Source organism: Anas platyrhynchos, chromosome 19 (genome assembly GCF_047663525.1).
Source record: "Anas platyrhynchos isolate ZD024472 breed Pekin duck chromosome 19, IASCAAS_PekinDuck_T2T, whole genome shotgun sequence".
Lineage (NCBI taxonomy): Eukaryota > Metazoa > Chordata > Aves > Anseriformes > Anatidae > Anas > Anas platyrhynchos.
Genome location: NC_092605.1, coordinates 8,788,228 through 8,799,794, shown reverse-complemented (window position 1 = coordinate 8,799,794; position 11,567 = coordinate 8,788,228). Strand labels below are relative to the sequence as shown.

Genomic DNA, 11,567 nt, shown 5'->3' with positions numbered 1-11,567 from the left:
GCACCTCTTTTATTGTGGCTTGTGTTAGCAGAACCCGACTTCTGTGCCCAGCTGGGTGTTATTTACAGCTGACAGGAGCCATTGCCCAGCTGCTGCCCTGGGGGTGCCCGCAGTGGTACCACAGGAGCCCCCCCAGCAGCTCACTGGCGAGGGCTCGGTGCACTCCTGGCAGCGGCTGCTCCAGGACCAGCTCAGTCCCAAGTTCACCTCACGCCTCCTGCCACCTCCAGCTGTGCTCACGGAGGCGGACGGCGCTGCAAAATCGTAAATCAGGACATCCTCGCACGGCTGAGCTGCAGCTTGACCGTCTGCTGATGGGAAATGGTGGGCAACCGTGGCAGTCCCCAAAGGAAGGGAGACATGGGGCATGCAGGCACGGGCAAAGCTGGCCTAGCTGCTGGCCATTTCCCCAGCTAGAAGGGAAATCATGAAAAATAACGATAACCAGCTGAGGAGGGCCTGCTCTCTCCTTTGGCTGGAGGCCTTCCTGAGCAAGCAGGTGCAAGGCCCATCCGTCCAGGGCAAAGCCCTTCACCAGCCCCCAGGGGTTTCAGCAGGGCTTTCAGGTCCTGCAGCAGGACGTCTGCAACCAGCACCTGCAGTTCCTGCAGTAACAGAGCTTTGCACAAGATCTCCAGGCACTTTAGAAATACCCAGTTTCACCACACCACAGCGAAGGAGGGAAATAGCCCCATGGTCGGGGAGGGGAAGCAGGCCCGGAGGGCACGTGAGGGACTTCTCAAACAAAGATCCAACGTCACATCCAGAAGCCAATTGTACACGTACCGCCTATGCCAAAAGATTTACTAACACTAACTGTTCCCTGCCTGTCTGTTCAAGGGCATAGTACCAACCAAACGTTAGGATTTAATGGCTTGGATTTAGCTTTCATAGGCCAGTGTTTCTGCCACATAACTGATGAATCACTCAAGCACAGATTAGATCTGGAGACATCCTCATGTACACTTCCTCCTGCCCTACTCCCGTCTCCACTTCCAGAGCAGAAGACAACTTTCAGTACAACTTTTCTACTTTAGTACTTAAAATCTGGCCCTGGGACCAAGCGATCCTTGAACCCCCTCTAAGCCCTTTACAAAGCTGAGCATTGCTCACTCTTCCCATCAGGGAGCTACCAGCGAGTGCTGATTACCCAAGACAAATCTGGGTTTTCAGGTTTTTATGAGCAAGGCACAGATTCTCATCAGCATCTAGCTGGCCAAAACCTGCGCCCTCCTAAATCGTGCAGCGCCGCTCAACCTAACACCAGTACGAGCCATACTGCGTGACTAGCCTGGCCTTTTGGCCCCCACAGCTTCAGCATCACCAAAACTTGCTTCAATCCTCACCATCTTGCTCCAAATGTACCAAGAAAACCACGATCAATCTCGTTTTTGGCTTGCTCCTTCTCTCCTCCCCAAAGACTACGCTGAGGTCTAGCATTCACTGACAAGCCACTGATTTAGCTCACTAAGGAAACACGTCCTTTATTTCTTCTAGCCTGACCCACCCACTCATTTATTTATTTTTTAAGGCAGCAAACATCGTGGTCTCCCTGCAGATCTTACCACTTGCCTGCCCTGATGGAAAAGACTCTGTTGGAGCCATGGCTCATGAGAGCCAAGTTCTCATCCAAACAAGTAGCTAAATGTTTCTTCTCTCAAGCAGACTTGGTTGTGGAAGGAAACTAAAAATAATTAAACAAATAAAACAACTCATGTTTGTGCTGATTGCTTGCATGAGAGCTGTAGTGTAAGTCGTGCTGGGCTAGAGACCTGGAGGCTTTGTACAAACGGTTTTCTAGGAATATCTGTCTGGGAGTAGAGAATAAGTGGGACACAGATGTTTTGAAACAGAGTAGGAGCCCTGGAGTACAGAGTGGTTTGACAGAACCACAGCAGCAGCTTCCTGCAGTGTCTTACAGTAGGACTGATAATTATTCAAGAAATCTAGAATTGAAGTAATTTAATTCCCAAAACAGGATTTATTGCATTCTCCCTGGGCTGTAACATCTGTCTTAATATCTATCTTAGTGCTTTCCTTCTCCGCCCACCTCTTGCTACGGAAAACAATCCCAAGTAGATGGGCCAGCCTAAAACAGTTAAAACTCAGTAAAACAGTTACGTGGGAGGACAAATATGATGTAGAAGAGCAGAATTTGGAAGATGTCCACAACAGCTGGGCCAGAACTTTGAGGTGGCTCCTTACAGCTCAGAAAAAGAACAAAGCCAAGCAAAGTTTGGCTCCTGGTTTTCCAGGAAGAGCTACTGGGTAGAAACACACCACCTTAGAGAGTTCAGACCTAGCTGAACACAGCTGTCCAGACATCTCAGAACACTATAAAAAAAAAAAAAAAAAAAAAAGATAAAATCAGGGATTGTTGTTGTCTGGTAATTAGAGACAGATTTTAGAGGCACTAATTTTTCGCTGTCTCCTAACTCTTTGCTCCTCAACAACTACTTTCAGCAATAGATTGCAAAGGATTACAAGGACAACTAGTCTGGAAAAAACAACAATCTTAGTAAAATGTTGAGCAGCTGCGTCACCAATTTACAACAGGATCCAGGAAATGGGCATTTGTAAAGATTTAACACCTGATTATCATTTCACAAAGTAAGCCCAATTCAAGAGAAATCAAGTGACTAATGCCACCAATGACAAGCCAATGCAAGAATCCCTCTGTGCCAAGCAATTTTGCTGTTTAAATTCCCTCTGCCCCCATCCAAAGCTACTAAGTCACTGCCAACTTTGCCCACTGAGACACACAAATGCACTACACTCATTTTTGAGCTGATTTCTCTTTACTTCACAGTCTCAGCAAAACAAATCTGCATTCAAAAGTCATTTCACATTAATATATTAATCAAACATCTTCAAAATAAATATATATTTTTTAAAATAACCATTTCTTTACATCACTGCAGTAGCAATTCTAGAAAAGTCAGTGCACAGAGAGTAGCAATTCCATTAATCACCTAGACTCAAATGAAAAGAAAACAAGAGGTGGACCGTTTTTCTCTCCAAGCAGGCTGCATGCAGTAAGTCTCAGCACCTCCCTAGCACATGATCTTTCTTCACACTTGCTGGGACGGATCTTCTCTCTCTCACAGACGCTGTCAGAAGTCAGTAAAATCTGATTTGTGCAAAGCTTTGTACAACGCAGTTTCACAACCTGGTTACTGCCCAGTCCTGCAGAGGTTCTGAGCACTACAGTCATTGCTAATGAGATCAAAGAATCAACGTCACGGAAGGAAAATGCTTGAACCCTCACTCCAGGGAGCTGACATTCCAGTTACTGAAAAGTGAATTCACAGCTGATCCAGGAACACTAACAGCATTAAACAACATTCAACTGCTCAGTTATACCCAACAACTTATTCCACCTTTTTGCATATTCTCTCAAGTGCTTCCAGGGCAGAAGCAACTATTTTCTCCCTATTACCTATAAATTCACCAGTTAAACCACAGGATTAAGATGCTTCACTGGCCAAAAGGTGTAACTTGTGTTACAGCAGAGGAAAAAAAAAAAAGTGCATTAATGACTATAAAGACAATACCCAGGACTTAGTAAAGCCCACATATCTAACTGGAAAAAAGAGACAACAGAAAATTAGTGTTCCCATATGATCTGTAACTAGTTAGATGCTACTAATCAGCCACGGGCAGTATGTTTTCCTAAAAGAAAAAAAAAGGAAACTTGTCAGCATCACCATAGTGCACAGCAGGAAAACTTGGAGGGTTATCGGATTATTTGTCGTGATGGTTAGGAACAACTTATTTGAAAATAAGTTTAATAGATATCTGCTAAATTTAATAGATACCTATTTCCTCTGAGATTCCAAAGGTTCCTTTTGAAGCCCTTTCTTGGTAGGGGAGGGAAAAGTTGGATGTGACTCTCTGGGTTGAGAGGGATACCCAGAGACATCCCTGTGTCCAGAGATAGTCTTGGCTGCACACCAAGGTAAAGTCAAGACCCCTCAACAACCTTGTTCCTACGTTATGAGCTTATTAATTATGAGTCTGGAGCAGGTGCTTACTCTAAAGAGGTACAATTTAAGTATGAAAGAAAACAGACAAAGGAAACTATCACATAGACAACCTCCAGTTCTAGTGATGGCGTGCACAGGGAGAAGGGAATACTGTGGTAGGACGACAAACCCTCAGAGCTCTACGAGGTACCAAGGCTGTTGAATTCTCTCCCCTTGCTCTGCACATATCTACCACTAAAGTCCAGGAAAGCCATGTGCCTTGAGGTAAGGCTCTACTCCTCAGTGTTATGGACCATGCCCCAAGATTCAGCCAAAATGGGAAGTAAGAAAGCGATGAGTCGTGGAGAAGTTCTGTGGTAGCTTATTGGTTTTTCTTATCCTCTGGTGGGAAGTAGGGAGGAGGGGGTGGCTGGTCCTGAAGTAAAGACAGAAATAAAAGAACATCAATTCATAGCTAAGGGAAACAAAACAAAGCAATCGATTAAGACAAACTTTGTTGTGTCACTGAGAAAAAGAACTGCTAACACAACATGGTACTTTGGAACCTTTGCTACTTGTACATGATTGTGACTCTCTCATGAGCAGAAAACCCTTCCAGAAACTTGATTTTAGCATAGACCAGTTTCCTTGATGGAAACGTGGACTAGTTTTGCAGACAGCAAACACTCAAACTGAAAAAAAAATGATAGAGGAACTTACCGTGGGCATATAGACGTTATGTGGGTTGACTGGGTTGTAGTAAGCACTGGCAGCAGCTTCAGCAGCTTTCGCTTCAGCTGTCACGGAAACAGAAGTTACAGATTTGGTGACATACAAAGAAATTTTATAATCAAAACTCCACAGTCTTGGCCATTAACTGTTACAAAGCACTATCTTAACAACCCTCAAGTTCCAAAATAGCTGCAACATAAACACAACAACCAAGCAGTAACTCTTCCAAACAGCAAAGATTCAATTGCCACAGGACTGTCAAAAGAGAGGCGAAACAGACCAAGACTTAGTTTGGAAATGTCACCTGGAAGTTGCTTGTTAGCCCACATATAAACACTAACAGCTGTTTTGCCTGAATACAGACCATAACCCTTAAAAAGGCAGTCAACCAACCATCCTTCTCGGGAGGATACAAAACAAAAATCAGCACAAGTTTATAGCAGCTCAGAGGATTTACTTAGTAGGAGGTAATTTATAAAGACAATCCAGATCCTTTATTTCTGCGGAATATAAAAGTCCTGTACGCCCATCTGGATCAGTGCCATCTTCCAAATAATAGTTCAATGATGATGGGTCATTTATTCAAACCAGAGACCAGTTAAGCTTACTCAGATAAGTGTCCTTATCTATGAGAAATCTATGGTTCTGTCCAGCCACAAAAGCTAATTTCTCATTTTTTCCCACATGCAGACTGTTCAAAATCATGTTCCAAATCATTTTGATAAATCCAAAATGAATAAAAACAAGACTGACTTTTCCCCAGCTCCTTTCCATTATCTGTTCCTCAGTCCCAAATTGTTTAAGGCAAAAGCAAGCAGGTTAGAGGGAAATGGGAGAACAGGGAGCAGGTATCAGCAAAGGCGTATTTGCTAACTAGCACAGGCAAGAAACATCAACATCAATTGCAACGTCAATTTCTTTTTATTCACCTAACAGAGCAAGAATACCACAACAGAATCACAAGTGTTGGGTGGGCTTTTTGTTTGTTAGTTTGTTTTTTCTTGTCACAACGAGAATACAGCCAACTGCAAACTATCTGCTGATGGCAGTGGTGAGAACCAGGCTGGCCTCCACACTGAGCTGGATATACAAGGCTGAAGATTAGGGGAGCTCCCTAAGCCCCCTCTCTCCTAAACAATTATAACTTAAGTGGAGCTTCTAAGTTGACTCTGAGTTCCCCGAGAGGTAAGACATGAAAGCTCAGTGAGGGTAACAAAGCTACATGACTTTTCTGAGCAGTAACATTGATGCTCAGCAGCCTCAGCCTTTTACACAACGACTCCTTATACATTTTTGCACAGCTGTTGTCAAGAAGCGATGCCAGAGAACGTCTGCCCACTTCTCCCCAACACCAGTGCTACGGATGTTATAAAGCAGCTGTGAGCTCATTCACCTGAAGACAACTCTTACCTGCAGGAGTGGAAGGCAGATCAGGACCGCTGGTGGGGGGTTCCATGGGCCCCGGGTACGGCGGGGGGGGAAGCTGCATGTAACCCATATCTGCACCCCCAACAGGAGGGGGAGGATAAAACTCTGTCAGGAAAGGAGATAACACAGCAAAAGGCTTAACTCCTTTGGGTGGGTCACAGCACACCGCCAAAAACAGCCACAGGCAAATACACTGAGAAAGAAGTTGCACAAGGCATCAGATCTAATGTCAGAGATAATGTCAAATTAGTATTTCTTACCCTTTTTTACTTATTCAAATTTTTGCTAACTAGAATAATCCCTGTTCTCAACCCTCAGACTTACCAGGAGGAGGTGGTGGGTATGGATAGCCCCCATTAGCTGCAGGTGGTGCAAAAGCATAGGATCCATTGGGCATATAGGAATAGCCATAAGCTCCATTGGGCACTTCACCTCTGGAAGCTAAAGAAGTAAAGATAAATTCACCCCAACAGAACATCAAACCTGCATAACGTGCAGACCAAGAACTACAACAAACTAAGAGTCCTCATCCGAAAAAAAAATAAATAAACTCCAATCCTATAAAAACACTGCTTGTTTAAAAAAAAATGCTTTTTTAAAGCAAGTAAGTTGAAGATACAGCCTGACACACGGACTGGAATCCAACCTGTTCCGAATTAAAACTGCCACTGCTGTAAGATTAAGGCAAGGCCTCCCAAAACCACAAAACTAAGTGGCAGAGACCACTAGGCTCCTGTACCTTGGGATGCCACTTGCAGCATACGCTGTCCAAACTCGATAGCACCCCCAGCTGAAAAAGTCATCTTGAACGTGGCAGATCCTTCCCAGCCACCTGCAGGGAGGAAAGACAGAATTCACAATTAATGAGAAGCCGTTTTGGTGCTATTTAGCTTCTGTGCTTTATCTACAGATGTCCTGTACGTAATTCTTTAAAGAGCTTATCCCAAATATCCAAGAGGAAACTGCAGATAAAGCAACAGAATTACCCTATTAACAGAAAATTTCACAAGGGATGATATTTTCAGGTCAAGAGACACCTGAAAAAAAAGCATCAATGGGGGAAGACGTTCAATAGCTTTCTGAAGTTGTGCCTGTTATCACGCTGGCTGCCAACAGACCAAGCTATCAGAAGTGCTGGATTTACTCTAGCTTTGTATAAGATTAGTGCAGAAGACAGGGATTTTGTTAATCCTGTTTGCTAGAAGGCTTTTGCAACTACACCTAACTGTCAGCTATAAATTAGTTTGGGAGTTCGAGTGCCCAGTGAAGCAACGAGCTTAATGAAAAACATGGACCACGTAAATCCATTAAGTCCATAGGAAATATATCAAGTCAGGATAATTAAAAAAATAAGTTAGCAACATCTCATATTACAGGCTAAAAAAGAAAAACATGCACAGCCCACGGTCCCAACAATGCCTCAAAGCAGTAGCTGTGTCAGTGCTGAAACAGGGACGTGTAGATTAAAGAACCTTTTGAGCTAAACCAGACTCTTGTGGCTGTTAAAGCAACATCCTCATTAAAGGAGACAGCCTCTGGGGAAAACTCGCAGAGCTTTTAGCTGGAACAGTTTGCCTTTCACACAGTTTACAGTGTTTGTCCTTACTGCTCGGCCTTTCTCTCACGCTGGACGGTCCCGTTGTGCTCCCATACAGAAGCTGTAATGCTGATTTCAGGGTAATAGACTGAAGTCTCCTAAGCACTGCGCTGTGATTGCAGTGACACAGCTAATAAAATGAATCAGGCTGGGGATGAAAAAGAGTTTACTGATCTACACCTTGGTAAAAAGCAGAAGTACAAGAGAGTGATTAAAAAAAAAATTGAGAAAAAGTCTACCAGAATCTTCCAATTGAACATAATATGAAAGTTTGAAACTGCCACTTGAAGATTCCCTAATGTCAAGATAGTTGATTCTTTTCCAATCACGTGGCATTTTACTTCCAAGATGCACTACGGCAGTAACACGCTTTTCCTTGAATTTCACAGGAAACAACGGAGAGCAGTGCTCTGGAGATTGGCACCTCAAAACCCACATAGATCCAGAAAGGATCAGGCCTGTTTGTCACAGGATCTGGACACAGAACTAAGAAATAAGCCCAAGTGACCAAAGCTAAACAACATCCTCCGTTTTGCCATCGCAGCCTGCTCTCTGCTCTGATGTTTACTCAGTGAGATCACTTGGTTGACTGAACTCAGGATTTTGTACAGAGGGCAGGAATGAGATCAGTTCCAGAACAGATCTGTTCATTGTCACTGTGCAGACAGCAGACAAGGGGAATATTTTTAGCTGCTGGTTTCAAAGAGAAAGACGCATTTTAGCAGTACTGTAAGAACCCATGTGGTCAGTATCCAAGTTTAGGTTGCACTGCATACTTATTTCACTACAAACTATACATCCTGTATCTTAGTTTAACTGCGTATCAGTACCATACATACCTCCCGCCTCTGCTTTCACTGTACCCTTGATATAATTTGCTCCAAAGACAGGTTGCTTAATTTCACAATCCTTCAACAAATAAAAGGCCATCCCAAAAGACTGCATAGCATCCTTTCCCTTCGATACAAAGATAACCTAAAAAAAGAAAGTAACATTACAAAGGGTGTTTAAAACAAACAGGAAACGCAGCCCCAGTTTATTATCTGAAGAGACTTCTCGATGGACTGAAGTTGCTTCCCACACTTAAAGATCCTTGTCATTTCTGCAAGCCCTAAGCTACACGGAACAGTCACAAGGGTAAACTGAAGCCTCAAGGCAATGAAGCCATCCAGAAAGATTACACTTGCTAAGATAATATTCCTCCCAATTTCTAGAGAACTTGCTGCTCCGCACAGCTATGATTTAGTAGCTGAACCGTTGCATTCAGCATTTCCAGACCACTGCTAATTTCCAATTCTGAAGCTGCCTAATGGACTAAACAGCTGCTTGTACAAGAAGTAATCAGATTTATTATCTTTTGACGAATAGACAGGATATGCAATGTATTCATAATGCTCCCCAGAGGGAGAGGATGAGCCATACTTCAAGGAGTAATAGATTATCCTGACTTTCATGCGTGGAGAGCATTTAAATACAGAACCATGAAGAACATCTATCTCCTCACGCAAGATAAAGCCTTTCACTACTTACTCTGTAGGGAGTCAAGAAAACACTCCCTTTCTTGGTCCCTTTGAAGGCATCTGGCATGGGTTCGATATCACTGAAGGTGATTTCTACGTGGTCATAGGTCATCAAAACACTGTGAACAAGACAGGAGAAGAGATATTGTGTTACAGCTGAGGCAGAAGTGCAAAATGCACACAGCTTAGGGACCTGCCACAGCTGGGTGTGACTTCAGGGCAGTGCTGAGCAGACACAAATCGGTCTGATGACACTTTTTGTTGTTTGTTGTTGGCTGCAGCAACGTCAGCAGCGCTGGCATTTATTTATTTATGTATTTATTTATTATGTTCTGGCGCCCCCCCCCCCCCACCACCTCAGAGCAGGGGCCGCTGAGGCAGGCGCTGCCCAGCCTGGGTTACACAACGAGGGACTGAGGAAGGTCTCAAAGCCACGGGGCTGGGGCACCTCAGGCACAAGAAGGGGGTTGGGGAGAGCCCCGTCCCCTCCCTGGCCTTCAGGAACCGGGGGGGGGTGCCAAAACCGGGGCTGCCCCCACCCTTTTATCCATCCCCCCCCTCACGCAGCAGCCCGGCACCGAAAGGGTTAAACCCCCCCCATACACAAAATGGCGGGGGGTGCGCGAGCCCCCCCTCGCGTCACGTGACCCTCTCTGGCCCCGCCCCTCTCGCCCCCTCCGCTCCCGTCCCCACCGGGCCCCCTGAGGGGAGGGGAGGGGAGGGGGGGGAGGAAGGGGGCCATGGCCGCCCCCCGGGGCCGTGAGGGGGCCCCCCCCTCACCTCTCGCTGTTGTTGATGATGACGCCGCCGCCCTCCGAGTGGTTCCTGTTCAGCGCCATGGCCTCAGCCGCCGCCGCCGCTTCGCAGCCTCCGGCCCGCACTGCGCATGCGCGGCGGTGTCGGTGGGGGGTGGGCCTCCGCCGCGCGCGGGGCATGCTGGGAGTTGTAGTCTCCCGCCCCCCGGCGCCATGTTTAACCCCCCCACACACCCCTCCAATAAATAAATATTAAAAAATAAAAAATCTGATTTGGGAGTCATGGCTCCCGGCCCGGTTACTGAGCGCTGTGAGGGGTGCTCCCTCCCCCCTTCTGCCCAGAATCGCATCCCACAGCTGCACTCACCACTTCCATCCTCCCCCACAAATCCCCCTGGGGCCCACCCGCCACAGCCTCACCCTCCCTGAGGAGACGGGCAGCCCTCCGCAATTAGCAGCCAGCGTTAATTTACTGAGCCACAGTCAGCTGCCGAGATTGTATTCAATTTTCTGTTTTCTAGACATAACAGGAGGGACAATCCAAAGAGCTGGTCTCCTTTTCAGGAGACCTCCTAAACATGTTTACAAACCCATTAATCATCTGATTACATGGCCCTCTGACCATATATAATAAAATTATTTAAGTTATTTGGAGCCTGCCTCATTTGGCAGCAGTTTTCCCAGCTTCCTATTTTAGTCCATGCCACGCCGCTCACAAGGCAAGCAAGGGGAGTTTGCCCAGCACCCTGACAGCTTTCAAATCCGCTTGTATTTTCTTGTGGTTTGCGTGTCTTTTTTTTTGGAAGATGTTTCCGGGCCAGCCCACTAGTGGCTGAAATGCTTTTCCTAGCAGCCTATCCAGTTTTGCACGCAAGTTTTTTTTTTTTTTTTTTTTGTACAAAAACCATGCAACCTCAAGCGATTTTAATGCTTTTCGGAAGCCTCTCCCAGGGAAAAGCCCATAAGTAAAAGAAACGGAGACAAAATTGGGCTTTCACTGGGTGGTTAGGGCAGAATTCAGGTATTCAGAATAAAAATTGCACAAATCTAGCGGTACTGTTCCTAAAGTGAGGCTTAGTCCCTTTAATAGCAAATATGCTTGCTTGGTTTCCATCATTCTTTTAATTCACGCTTGATTTCATACACCTGCAAACAGACTTTTGTCCAATATTGGATCCAAACCATGCTTTGGGTTCCTAAAATTACCCCTTTATATTTGCACGGATTACTCTGGAAGGACTGAACAGTCACCCTACAAGACAGGACCCTGCCTGCCTGGAGGAAATCTGGGTACAGGAAAATATCCGTGGTGTTAGCATAGCTTTAGGCTGGGTGTAATCTGCTGCTCCAGCTGAGCAAGCAGGAGTTAGCTCTTAAAAAATAATAATAATAAAAATATGATTGCATAATTTCATTAAAAGGGCTCCTCATATTATAATGCACAAATATACTTTAAGAACATACATTATCCAAAATTTTATCTTTTTACATGGATTTGAGCTTTTCCCTGCAGTGCTTACAGCCCAGCCCCCTCCAGCTCTTTCTGAGTGCCTGGGAATCAGCTGGGGTA

General features: G+C 45.3%; 1 protein-coding gene across 1 annotated transcript; it reads right to left on the bottom strand.

Moving 5' to 3' along the window:
* Positions 1–2,776: 2,776 nt before the first annotated feature.
* Positions 2,777–10,176, bottom strand: WBP2 (WW domain binding protein 2). Its single transcript, XM_027471294.3, has 8 exons — positions 10,023–10,176; positions 9,253–9,361; positions 8,562–8,697; positions 6,865–6,957; positions 6,450–6,566; positions 6,108–6,230; positions 4,686–4,762; positions 2,777–4,401 (listed from the first exon to the last, which is right to left on the bottom strand). The coding sequence occupies exons 1-8, from the start codon at positions 10,079–10,081 to the stop codon at positions 4,348–4,350; spliced, it is 768 nt and encodes a 255-aa protein (XP_027327095.1). The 5' UTR covers positions 10,082–10,176; the 3' UTR covers positions 2,777–4,347.
* Between the last annotated feature and the right edge of the window lie 1,391 nt (positions 10,177–11,567).

Excerpts from the sequence above, each read along its gene's own strand:
- WBP2 (XM_027471294.3), bottom strand. The coding sequence starts at position 10,081 with ATGGCGCTGAACAGGAACCACTCGGAGGGCGGCGGCGTCATCATCAAC. Across the intron at positions 6,567-6,864 it reads GCTGCAAGTGGCATCCCAAG|CTTCCAGAGGTGAAGTGCCC; the intron begins GTACAGGAGCCT and ends TTACTTCTTTAG. Across the intron at positions 4,402-4,685 it reads ATAACGTCTATATGCCCACG|GACCAGCCACCCCCTCCTCC; the intron begins GTAAGTTCCTCT and ends TCTTTACTTCAG.